The sequence below is a fragment of the Anguilla anguilla genome, chromosome 3, assembly GCF_013347855.1.
Source record: "Anguilla anguilla isolate fAngAng1 chromosome 3, fAngAng1.pri, whole genome shotgun sequence".
Taxonomy (NCBI): domain Eukaryota; kingdom Metazoa; phylum Chordata; class Actinopteri; order Anguilliformes; family Anguillidae; genus Anguilla; species Anguilla anguilla.
In genome coordinates, this window is record NC_049203.1 from 71,454,219 (window position 1) to 71,467,584 (window position 13,366).

The 13,366-nt window shown below is 46.6% G+C and overlaps 2 protein-coding genes across 3 annotated transcripts in view; both read left to right on the forward strand.

Annotated features, from left to right (window-relative positions):
* Positions 1-2,828, forward strand: part of lcp1 (lymphocyte cytosolic protein 1 (L-plastin)) — a 14,985-nt gene extending 12,157 nt beyond the window's left edge. For both annotated transcript variants that reach the window (XM_035407718.1, XM_035407719.1), the window contains exons 13-16: positions 441-574; positions 910-1,030; positions 1,723-1,847; positions 2,195-2,828. In XM_035407718.1, the coding sequence (XP_035263609.1) occupies positions 441-574; positions 910-1,030; positions 1,723-1,847; positions 2,195-2,327 (513 nt within the window). In that variant the 3' untranslated portion in view covers positions 2,328-2,828. The remainder of the gene's footprint in view (positions 1-440; positions 575-909; positions 1,031-1,722; positions 1,848-2,194) is intronic.
* Positions 2,829-2,936: 108 nt separating this feature from the next.
* cpb2 (carboxypeptidase B2 (plasma)) lies at positions 2,937-12,834 on the forward strand. The gene is made up of 11 exons (XM_035407720.1): positions 2,937-4,141; positions 5,096-5,171; positions 5,959-6,083; positions 6,497-6,605; positions 7,010-7,111; positions 7,330-7,437; positions 7,933-8,043; positions 9,581-9,671; positions 10,180-10,382; positions 10,808-10,892; positions 11,710-12,834. The coding sequence occupies exons 1-11, from the start codon at positions 4,071-4,073 to the stop codon at positions 11,895-11,897; spliced, it is 1,269 nt and encodes a 422-aa protein (XP_035263611.1). The 5' UTR covers positions 2,937-4,070; the 3' UTR covers positions 11,898-12,834.
* Positions 12,835-13,366: the final 532 nt, after the last annotated feature.

Sequence of the window (13,366 nt, forward strand, 5' to 3'; positions counted from 1 at the left end):
GCCAATCATCCACCCCCGCACCCTGCCAATCATCCACCCCTGCACCCTGCCAATCATCCACCCCTGCACCCTGCCAATCATCCACCCCACACCCTACCAATCATCCACCCCCACACCCTGCCAATCATCCACCCCCGCACCCTGCCAATCATCCACCCCCGCACCCTACCAATCATCCACCCCCGCACCCTGCCAATCATCCACCCCCACACCCTGCCAATCATCCACCCCCATTAACCTGCCAATCATCCACCCCACACCTTGCCAATCATTCCACCCCCTCCACCTTGCCAATCATCCACCGCCCCCCCCCCACACACACACCCTGCCAATCATTCCACCCCCTCCACCTACTGGCTCATAACTCTCATAACTCAGGTGGATGCAGGTATGTTCACCGCTGGATGAGTGCTAACTGCATGTGATGTAACGATTGACAGCTGGAGAACTGTAACTACGCAGTGGACCTGGGGAAGAATCAGGCTAAATTCTCATTGGTGGGGATCGCTGGGCAGGACCTGAACGCTGGGAATCGAACCCTTACCCTGGCTCTGCTATGGCAGCTGATGAGGAGGTGATGCCTCCCAACACCACGCCGTGTCTTACCCTGCTACACCCAGCAGCACACCATCTCAAGCCCCGCTACATCCAACACCACGCCATGTCTTACCCTGCTACACCCAGCAGCACACCATCTCAAACCCTGCTACATCCAACACCACGCCATGTCTTACCCTGCTACACCCAGCAGCACACCATCTCAAACCCTGCTACATCCAACACCACGCCGTGTCTTACCCTGCTACATCCAACACCACGCTCTGTCTTACCCTAGCACACCCAACACCACCCTGTGTCTTACCCTGCTACACCCAACACCATGGTGTGCACATGCTCTCTGTCCCACAGGTATACATTGAACATCCTGGAGGATCTGGGCGATGGGCAGAAGGTGAATGATGACACTATTGTCACATGGGTCAATGACACACTGACCCAGGCTGGCAAAGGCACCATCTCCGGCTTTAAGGTAGGGGGCGTCATAGTGGCAGCTGCCGTGAGGACCACCACATTCAGATTAGACAGCCTTAGTGAGGACCATCGCATTCAGATTAGACAGTTTTAGTGAGGACCACCACATTCAGATTAGACAGTCTTAGTGAGGACCATCACATTCAGATTAGACAGTCTTAGTGAGGACCATCACATTCAGATTAGACAGTTTTAGTGAGGACCATCACATTCAGATTAGGGAGTCTAAGTGAGGACCATTACATTCAGATTAGACAGTCTTAGTGAGGACCATTACATTCAGATTAGACAGCCTTAGTGAGGACCATCACATTCAGATTAGACAGCCTTAGTGAGGACCATCACATTCAGATTAGACAGTCTTAGTGAGGACCATCACATTCAGATTAGGAAGTCTTAGTGAGGACCATCACATTCAGATTAGACAGTCTTAGTGAGGACCATCACATTCAGATTAGGGAGTCTTAGTGAGGACCATCACATTGAATGCTTTTCATACTTAACCCCTCTCCTCGTACATATATTCAGCTGGCATTTTCCCATTCCTGTTTATGAATGATTGAATGCCTGCATTCTGTCATTTTAAATAGACAATCTTTAAACTGAAGTAAAAACAATGACCCTGTATGTGTGTGTGTGTGTGTGTGTGTGTGTGTGTGTGTGTGTGCGTGCGTGCGTGCGTCTCTCCAGGACGGGACCATCAGTACCAGCATGCCAGTTCTGGACCTTATTGATTCCATCCAGCCTGGGTCCATCCGCTATGACCTGCTGAAGACAGCCGACCTGACCGACGAGGAGAAGCTCAACAACGCAAAGTATGACCCCTTGGCCCTGTGACATCATCACTAATTTCTGCTGGCCAATCCGCATGCTTATCATAATCACATGGTCACAATAAGAGCAAAGCAGTCTGCAGATATAGCAGTGAAAACATACAGTCATATAGAACAATATTTCTTTATGAATAGGAAACATTCTAAAAGTGTTGTCATATAAAAAATAAGCCATTTTAATGGCGTGAAAAAATGTTAAGTATGTATGCTAGCAGCTAACACCTTAAAAGAGTGCAGCATGGCTGGCGGCCGTGTTTAAAGCAGAGGAGCACAGTGTCACATGACCGAGTTGCGTGGTCATGACACACCTCTCCTCTGTCCCCTGGCAGGTACGCGATCTCCATGGCGAGGAAGATCGGCGCACGGGTGTACGCTCTGCCGGAGGACCTGGTGGAGGTCAAGCCCAAGATGGTGATGACCGTGTTTGCCTGCCTGATGGCCCGTGGCATGAAGAGGGCGTGAGGTCACTGTTGCCCAGGGCAACCCAACCCCACCCCCCCACCCCCCCCCATGCACACCCTCATCTTCCTGTTTTAATCACAGTTTGGCTCCACCCTCAGGAAGTCTGAAATACAGCTGTGTTTTTTCATACTTTTGTGTGTGTGTGTATGTGTGTGTGTGTGTGTGTGTGTGCGCAAGTCCCGTTCTTTTTCCCCTGCCAGGGATTCACAGGGGCAACATAAATTTTAAAAAACACACACAGATATAAACATACACACAGAATTGAAATCTGATTTCAAATTATAATTTCAATTACAAATTATATTTTCATGGTCTTATGTTTTAATTAATATGGAATTTTCTAATCTAGAGATACCTATTTTCTGTGCTTTGGGTCTATTAAAAGTAATTTTAATTTCAATAGTAATCATTTTTGTGTCAGTATTGCTATTTGATGTATTACAGGTATATGTCTATGATATGAAGTCTGACAAATAAATTTTTCCAGGTACTATGATTTTACCTGGGTGTGTTCTATTATTCATTCATTTATACACTGCACACAAACACACACACACATGCTTGCACACACACACACACACACACATCTGAAAAGTACTTTAGACACAGAGATCCATTTCATTTAGTCTTCCAATGCCATTGTGGCACTGCAGCCATATGACGTGTGTGGGGAAATCGCAGGCAGGTACAGGCCTTACACCCTGTGCCCAGTCTGGGGAAATCACAGGCAGGTGCAGCCCTTACACATTGTGCCCAGTGTGGGGAAATCGCAGGCAGGTACAGCCCTTACACACTGTGCCCAGTGTGGGGAAATCGCAGGCAGGTACAGCCCTTACACACTGTGCCCAGTGTGGGGAAATCACTGGCAGGTACAGCCCTTACACACTGTGCCCAGTGTGGGGAAATCACAGGCAGGTACAGCCCTTACACACTGTGCCCAGTGTGGGGAAATCACTGGCAGGTACAGCCCTTACACACTGTGCCCAGTGTGGGGAAATCACAGGCAGGTACAGCCCTTACACACTGTGCCCAGTGTGGGGAAATCGCAGGCAGGTACAGCCCTTACACACTGTGCCCAGTGTGGGGAAATCACTGGCAGGTACAGCCCTTACACACTGTGCCCAGTGTGGGGAAATCACTGGCAGGTACAGCCCTTACACACTGTGCCCAGTGTGGGGAAATCACAGGCAGGTACAGCCCTTACACACTGTGCCCAGTGTGGGGAAATCACAGGCAGGTACAGCCCCTAACGCACTGTGCCCAGTGTGGGGAAGTGACCTTGGGCCAGACAAAGACAAGAGATAAAGAAAATGGACTCACATACAAATCACTGTCCGTAGGAGTCCCCAACCCTTTTCCCACCAGATAGACGAACGATCCAATGGGGTCCCTTACCCAGGACCCAGGTTTTTTTTAATCAGACCCAAGGTTGATCAAATGCGTCAACAATATAATCACCTGTTAGACTGATAAATTGCTGAGTAATAGTGTCTCTCTCCAGGATCAGAGTTGGGGAATCCTGCAATAGATGTTTTCTTGTTTTTTTATTATTTGACACGACAGTTATACACATTAAAGTCATAGCACAGTACACAGAGGGTTTTCTTCTCATCGTCATTTGTGTAAATTTTAACCACAAGACAAACAGTTCTGAGCAAAATCAATACAGCCCCCTCTGCAGCGGCAGCTCATCACAGGAGTGACTGATTACACAACCCTGTTATTGGAACACCGACTGGAAACATGAAGCTTCTCCTGATACTGTGTTTTTGGATTTGTTTTCTGATTGAAAATAACAAATGCACTCCAAAACAGTAAGTCCTTGTTTTTATTGCCCTTTTTTACATAATTATTTTGTTTCCTGTTTCTGTTCTTTGGTCAGTTTTGCATTGTAGCCTCTGTATTTAAAAAATTCTTAGCAGGGATGCACTTTGATTGTCATTAAATATCTTTAAACACGATGGCAAAATGTCAGATCCCCACAGTACACATTACTTGTGTTCACAGTTAATGTTAATATTACTATTAATGCTCAAAATGGCCACAACCACAATCATGCAATTCATGGACAAAGTTCATTTATTCACTACTGGGAACAGTGACATAAAATAACTGGAAAAGCACTCAGATTTTGGGGATTAACTTTTCACAGGAGACCTTGAGAAAGTACTATGTTGACCAATGAGAATCAGGCATGAGTAATAATGATATTTTAAAACAAGACCAGGTTAAAACCTAGTATATGGCCGGACCTAACACACATGATCCGGCTGACCAATGGTGTAACTTCATCACTCAGTCACATTCGTGTTTGCGGTCCAGCAAAAAATGAGGCAGTGTTTCTGCACTATAATGTCACCACAAAAAAAGGGGTGCATCACAGGCATGTTGTTTTTCACACTGATTGGGCCATATGAGTGTGACCCCTGTTAAAGTCAAACAACAGACAAATTACACTCCTGCTTGTGGTCATACGGTAGCCCTGCTTGGTGCAGTAACAGCCATGATGACCTTTGACCTGGATGACTGATATCTCCACCCCCTCCCAATCAATACTGCTGGCATTACACCCATTTACTCACATGTGCACATTAATGGTGTATCTGCTGCTATGTTATGAAAGCTCTACAGTAACTGTGGCTTCCAAACCACATCCTGGGAAAATAAGAATAATGGGAGATTTCCCAACGCCTCCCAGGGCAGGAGTTAGAGGGGAAAGATCCGGGAAATCACCACCTGCTGAAACTCTGTTTACCTGTATCCTGCAGCGATCAGGTGTTCTCCATCACCTCAAAAACAGAGGAGGAAGTAAGCATCGTCAGAAACGTGTCCAGCAATTATGAGGTAATGCTCAGACGTGGAGCTTGTTTTGGTGGTTTATAGGGCTATGCTGACTGTAGGCTGAAGTCAAAGCCAGGGTGCGATTCAGCTGCACTGAAAGCAGAGACAGTGGTCAGAAATGTCCCTGCAGAAGACTGACCAGCCCCTCAGGGTCCTTACAGCACATCAACATGTAGAAACGGTTTTATGCATTTCAGATACAGGTGCAGTTACCACACTGAACATCTAACCACATTACATTTTCCTCAGTACCCACTCTGAGCATTTTCCCACGTATTGCTTTCCAGACAGTAACTCATTTCCAAATACTTGTTTGTATGGAGATGCCTGTGTCAGTGTTAAATCCTCCTAAGACATGCTAATGCAGAATGATGTCACAATGTTACTACTAGTTTGGCATGCCAATGCAGGATGTCACAGTGTTACTGCTAGATTGGCATGCTAAAGCAAGATGATGTCACAGTGTTACTGCTAGATTGGCATGCTAAAACAAGATGATGTCACAGTATTACTGCTAGATTGGCATGCCAATGCAGGATGATGTCACAATGTGGCCACAACATCTGGTATCACCACGTACCTAAAATGTCCACAACAGCATTGTGGGGACGTGATGCATTCACAAGGACCCTGCTTCCCTAATAATGTCACAGAGGTAATGGTGTAGCCAGTAATATTTACAGTGTGGTACTGACAGTGCAGAAAGATCAGTGGCAGTGTGAAAGGTCAGTGGCAGTGTGAAAGGGTAACAGAAGTGTGAAAGTTTAACAGCAGTGTGTTCCTGTTGCAGACGGTGCTGTGGCAGCCTGCAGCTCCTGGGTACATCAAGCCCAATATGGAGGTGCACCTGTTTGTCCCTGGATCCAGCCTGACCACTGTGAAAGATCTACTGACCAAACACCACATCTCACACCAGTGCGTAACACACCCCCACATCTCACACCAGTGTGTAACACACCCCCACATCCCACACCAGTGCGTAACACAGCCCCACATCTCACACCAGTGCATAACACACCCCCACATCCCACACCAGTGTGTAACACACCCCCACATCCCACACCAGTGCATAACACACCCCCACATCCCACACCAGTGCGTAACACACCCCCACATCCCACACCAGTGTGTAACACACCCCCACATCCCACACCAGTGCGTAACACACCCCCACATCTCACACCAGTGCGTAACATACCCCCACATCCCACACCAGTGCGTAACACACTGAAAAAAGAAATAAACTAGAAAAGAAGTTATTACTTGAAAATGAAATCCATATTTCAGTCGAATCCAAACTATGCATGTGTACGATGCACACATTTCAGGATTCTGCTGCATAACACCCAGGAGCTGATAGAGAAGCAGACCCAGAGCAATGCCTCGGACCCGCGCAGCAGTGGCTCCTACTACGAGCGCTACCACCCCCTGGAGGACGTAAGACCACACTGCATAGGTCTGCCCTGCATGCCATGCCGCTCCTCATTCAGTTACAGCACTGCAGGCATCACCGCCGTGCATGTTCATCTGTCTGTGAGCAAGCAGGAGCTTTACAGTACAGACCAGCATTTACTGTCAGACAGACCGTCCTATAGGCTCAAAGCAGGGGGGTGATCGGCCCAGTCTTCTACTGCAATGTTCTGCCCACTACTGGTCACCTCATCATTCCCCTACGGTACAGCTGATTGGCTGCAGAGTCCCATAAACCTCTCTGGCTTACCGAATAAACAGATTTAACATATTATGAACCAGCTAAACCAGCTGTTATTATTCATCTGTGTTTGCATTTGTGTGTGAGCATGCAGGCACATGTGTACTTGTATGCGTTTCTCTCCCTGTAGATCTATCATTGGATCAATAAAACCAAACACGATCACCCAGAGATGGTGGAGGTCATTCTGATTGGATCCTCATATGAAAAGAGACCACTTCTTGTTCTAAAGGTACAAACAAACAAAGAAGCAAGTAAACAGCGGGATATGAGCATTGACTAAGACTCGATTATAAATGGATAAAATAGAGATTTTTAAAAATATAAAATTGATGTAACCCATGTTTTAAAAGGATTATCATGGTGGGTAATATAGCCATAAAGAGGATAGGTGTTACTGTATACATTATTATTATTTAAATCTGTGGCTGAATGAAAGCTTCCCTGCAGCTGTCAGGGAAGGGGGGAAGTCAGCCGAAGAGAGCCATGTGGATAGACTGTGGGATCCACGCCAGAGAGTGGATCTCCCCAGCGTTCTGCCTCTGGTTTGTCAACTACGTCAGTACCCCACCCAGTCCTTCACCTGTACACACCCTACCCCACCCAGGCCTCCACCTGTACACTACCCCACCCTGCCCTCCACCTGTACACTATCCCACCCTGCCCTCCACCTGTAACCTAACCCACCCAGGCCTCCACCTATAACCTACCCCACCCTGCCCTCCACCTGTACACTACCCCACCCTGCCCTCCACCTGTACACTACCCCACCCAGGCCTCCACCTGTACACTACCCCACCCTGCCCTCCACCTGTACACTACCCCACCCTGCCCTCCACCTGTACACTACCCCACCCAGGCCTCCACCTGTACACTACCCCACCCTGCCCTCCACCTGTACACTACCCCACCCTGCCCTCCACCTGTACACTACACCTGCAATCTTTATTCATTTACATAGTAATTGTTTATTTTGATGGTAATCCGCTTCTTGAAAAAGCCAGTGACTGAATGTGAATTCTTGCATGTTCTCTCCCCTGTCTCATGTTTCAGGCAATTGATTTCTACAATATAGTTGCTGATATCACTGAAATCCTGGACAGCATGGATGTCTATGTGCTTCCTGTGATGAACCCGGATGGGTATAAATACACATGGACCACAGTAAGAGCAGAACCACAAACGCAAAACTCTTTTTTTAATGTTGCAGAAATGCTGTCTGGACATTACTGACTCAATTAGTTCAGACTAAAGCCAGTATTGCAGAGGTAATCACAGAGGACAGGAGAAACTCAGAACAGAGGACAGGACAAACTCAGTACAGAGGAGAGGAGAAAGCCAGTGCAGAGGACAGGAGAAACTCAGTACAGAGGACAGGACAAACTCAGTACAGAGGACAGGAGAAAGCCAGTGCAGAGGACAGGAGAAACTCAGTACAGAGGACAGGAGACACTCAGTACAGAGGACAGGAGAAACTCAGTACAGAGGACAGGAGAAACTCAGTACAGAGGACAAGAGGAACTCAGTACAGAGGACAAGAGGAACTAAGTACAGAGGACAGAGGAACTCAGTACAGACGACAGGAGAAACTCCGTACAGAGGACAAGGGAAACTCAGTGCAGAGGACAATTCAGAAAGTTCTGTAAATATAATAAATATCCTTCATTGGACACAAAAACTGTCTGGTCCAAGTGAAAACAGATGCAGTTCCATGAAAAAGTACGACCTCTGCTTTTTCCAGCTTCCCGTGATTTGCCATGACTGCTCTGCAATTTCAGCCAATAATTCACAACACCCAGTCTTACTGATCAGTAATCTGTAATATGGTCCCCTTAGGATTCACCAGAAATTATAATTTCACAGCTGTGTTAAAAAATTTCTTCTGAGGGGGTACGCCCTTGGCGATGAGAACTGACGTTTCTCTTGCTTAACAGTGATTTATGCCTTCATACTCTCCCATAAATCCCACTCTTGCCCAGTCTTATTGTAGAGTCATGAACACTGACACTTTAGAGGCCTACAGTTGTCTGAATTTTCTTCTGGGATCTTTTGTGACTTTCTGGATGAGTTGTCACTGCGTTCTTAGAGAAAGGCCAGCCACTCATGGTAAGATGTACCTCTGTTCCAAGTGTTCTCCATTTGGAAACAATGACTGTCACTGTGGTTTGGTGGAGTCCCAGAGCTTTAGAAATAGATTTAGATATTTCAAAAACTTTTTTTCTCATCACTTCTGGAATTTCCTTTGATCATGGCATAGTGCGTTTGTAGAAAGTTTGTGGTGACTACTTCACTCTGATGGTAAGGTTCAATATGAGTGAGGTTTAGATTCAACAGCTCTGGCTGCAATCAAGCCTGGCTGTCTTCAATCAGCTGAATCTATTGCTCAATTAAATTTGGTTAATTGCTCGATTGAGTAACTAAGGGAGCAATTACTTTTTCACATGGGTGATATAGGTGTTTGACTACTTTTTTCATTAAATAAATGAAATAATAATTTTTAAAATGTGTTTTGTGTTTATAAGGTTACCTCTGTCCAATATTATATTTTGTCTAAATATTTAAAACCATTCAGTATGACAAATATGCAACAGAGGGAATCAGGAAGGGGGCAAAAACTTTTTCATGGCACTGTACTAAACATGAAATATTTTTCAAAACCCCAGAAAGTAAACTATCTGTTAAACTTCTCTCACCAAATCAGAACCGCATGTGGAGAAAGAACCGCTCCTGGCACCCAGAAAATTACTGCCCGGGAACGGACCTCAACAGAAACTTTGATGCAAACTGGTGCAGTATGTTGTTTCCCAGTATTTCATGAAAAACAGACAGTTAGCTCAGTTGCTAACGTAGGCCTCGTAGCTAGCTCAGTAGGTAACGTAGGCCTGGTAGCTGGCTCGGTAGCTTACTTAGGCATATAGCTAGCTCAGTTGCTAACTTAGGCATGGTAGCTTGCTCAGTAGGTAACTTAGGCATGGAAGCTAGCTCAGTAGCTAACTTAGGCATGGTAGCTAGCTCAGTAGCTAACTTAGGCATGATAGCTTGCTCAATAGGCAACGTAGGCATGATAGCTAGCTCAGTAGCTAACATAGGCCTGGTAGGTAGCTCTGTAGCAAATTTATACCTGGCTATTTAACATTTGTTCTTTAACATTGACTTATAAACTGTTTAATTTTATCCCAGTTTAGCTACTTAGTGTACAAACTAACCAAGGCCAATGTGCCAGGCACACTATGCCATAAAGAGTAATTTGTGTGTCACCCAAACCTCTGACCTCTGACCCCTGACACTGGCTTCCTGCAGCGGAGGGCTCCTCCAGTAGGGCCTGTGATGAGACGTACTGCGGCCTGTTCCCCGAGTCGGAGCCTGAAGCAGAGGCCGTGGCTAACTTCCTGCGCAGCCACAAGCACACGGTGAAGCTGTACCTGTCCATGCACTCCTACTCCCAGATGCTGCTCTTCCCCTACTCCTGCTCCTACCAGGAGGCCAGCAACCACCAGGAGTTGGTGAGCCGCTGGGCCAAAACCCACCCAAACCCACCCATACAACCAAACACCCAAACCCACCCATACACCAAAACCCACTCACCCAAACCCACCCAAACCCATACACCAAAACCCACCCATCCACCCAAACCCACCCACCCATTTGGTTGGATTCAGCACCTAGAGTCCACTGACAGGTGTGCATATACTCCTGTGACTGTGCTGCCCAGTTGGAGTCATATGCTTCAGACTGGGGTAAAATAAAACAGATGCACAATTGGTTTAGTCAGCCAGAAGATGGAGCCAAAGCCTATTTCTGCGCTTTGGTTTTTCAGTTTTTTATTCTTCCTCTGTAAACACTCTGTCCTGAGCACTGTACCTGTGCAAGTGCAAAAATATATCTGCCTGCCAAGCTACAGCAAACCACGCTGTTCTTTCTCTTTCAGAATGAGCTTGCTCAAGAGGCAGCACAGAAGATCAGGATGTATTACAGGAACACTTACAAATATGGAGCTGGAGCCAGAACTATATGTATGTATGCAAAAACCCAAACCAATACCCCCCACAAGACCCCTAACCCTAACCCTAACCCTAACCAAAACCCCCCACAAGACCCCTAACCCTAACCAACACCCCCCACAAGACCCATAACCCTAACCCCTAACTCTAACCCTAACCAACACCCCCCACAAGACCCCTAACCCTAACCTCTAACCCTAACCCTAACCAACACCCCCCACAAGACCCCTAACCTTAACCCTTAACCCCTAACCCTAACCAACACCCCCCACAAAACCCTTAACCCTAACCAACACCCCTCACAATACCCCTAACCCTAAACCCTAACCAACACCCCTCACAAAACCCTTAACCCTATCCTTAACTAACAACCCCCACAAGACCCCTAACCCTAACCATAACCAACAACCCCCACAAGACCCCTAACCCTAACCATAACCAACAACCCCCATAAGACCCCTAACACTAACTAACACCCCCCACAAGACCCCTAACCCCTAACCCTAAGCAACACCCCCCACAAGACCCCTAACCCTAACCCCCACACTGAGGACTGTGGTGTGTCTCCTAGTAGCACCAGGTGTGGGGTTTGTACAGGCCACGGAAGCATCTGCATCTCTCAGACAATCCATTTAAACCCCGCGTGCTGCACAGATGGGAAATGCTGTAATCTGCAAAACTACCTTTTATGTGCACTGAATATGAACACATATTTTATAGCAGCGATAGTGTAGCTTAAATAAAGGTCATGTTTTCTCTACCTGTTCTGGCTCACTGCATTAACCCCTCTCCACCCAACCAACCCCCCCCCCCCTCTCCTCGTGTGCAGATCTTGCCCCCGGTGGCTCTGATGACTGGGCCTATAAGCTGGGAATCAAATACTCCTTCACCTTTGAGCTGCAGGACAGGGGGCGCTACGGCTTCCTTCTGCCCCCAGAACTAATCTCCAAAGCCTGCAACGAGGCCCTCACAGCGCTCAAGACCATTGCCCTCGGGGTCATCAAGAAAACCCAGTAACCCTGCCGCAATACTCCCACTATAACGTCCCAAACTATTACACTACAAAACCCAGTAACCCTGCTGCAATACTCCCACTATAACGTCCCAAACTATTACACTACAAAACCCAGTAACCCTGCCGTAATACTCCTACTATAACGTCCCAAACTATTAGACTACAAAACCCAGTAACCCTGCCGTAATACTCCTACTATAACGCCCCAAACTATTGCACTGCAAAACCCAGTAACCCTGCCGTAATCCCCCACTATAACGTCCCAAACTATTACACTACAAAACCCAGTAACCCTGCCGTAATACTCCCACTATAACGTCCCAAGCTATTACACTACAAAACCCAGTAACCCTGCCGTAATACTCCTACTATAACGCCCCATTGAACTATTAAACTATGCCATTGGCTTGATCCTGCCAGACATTTTAGTGTTTAACCAGTGTTGTGTTTGATCATTCAGAACAGATGCTTGTCTGATTTTTTCCCTCTTTCAAATCAATAATTTCATTGTCTTTTTGCACTAAAATTTTAACGTAATCCTGAATGTGCACCCATCCTGCATAACGTTCACAAATGTAGCTATCAGCTGGAGCTGCAATCATTTCCCAGGTATATCGTATAAATTTATCTAATGATGTGCACACCTCTAAAACCCCTTAAAGTAATCCAGGTGAGGTGGTTTGCTTGACAGCAGTGCCCTACTTAGGAAGTGAACCTGCAATATCTAACGCACAGTTTCACAAATATTATACTGAACTACTGCTTCAGTACACCTACAAATGTATTAGGCATTTAATAGTGATACAATTTAAATAGAATTCAACTTCAGATACATTTTTGAAAGTACATATTGCCATGTAATCTTGAACTACTATGTTCTGTTCTGCTGATCATTTTTAACTTGTCTTAGATAAAAACACATGTACAAATATGCCAGAATTTTGTGTGTTTTGAGTATTATTATTTTTTTGGGTGGGGGGGAGATGCACACAAAGTATTGACAGAAATGGTTAACTCTAGTTATACGTGTATGTTGTTATATATGATGCTTTAGCCAGGTGAGCTTGCACACACGCACGGGGGGGGGGGACAGGGCTTAAGTCGGGAGATTGTTTATTAGCCACACGGCACATGCTGGGGGCGGGGCTTCAGCCAGGAGAGCTCAAACTCGTACACACACGCTGGGGGCGGGGTTTCAGTCAGGAGAGCTCAAACTCGTACACACACGCTGGGGGCGGGGCTTCAGTCAGGAGAGCTCAACCACACACACACACACGGGGGGGGGAGCTTATGCCAGGAGAGTTCTACATTATCCAAGTGGTTCGTTTTAATGGCCATGAGTCCACTCCAGTTAGGAGCCTTAAGCCCTGTTCGCACGGGGCTAGTATTACCTGGGGACCTCATGTGATTTAGAAATTACCCCCCCACGTCTGTGTTTCGTGTGGCGCATTCGCACGGGATAAGCGAAGTC

Excerpts from the sequence above, each read along its gene's own strand:
- cpb2 (XM_035407720.1), top strand. The coding sequence starts at position 4,071 with ATGAAGCTTCTCCTGATACTGTGTTTTTGGATTTGTTTTCTGATTGAA. Across the intron at positions 4,142-5,095 it reads AACAAATGCACTCCAAAACA|CGATCAGGTGTTCTCCATCA; the intron begins GTAAGTCCTTGT and ends TGTATCCTGCAG. Across the intron at positions 10,893-11,709 it reads AGCTGGAGCCAGAACTATAT|ATCTTGCCCCCGGTGGCTCT; the intron begins GTATGTATGCAA and ends CCTCGTGTGCAG.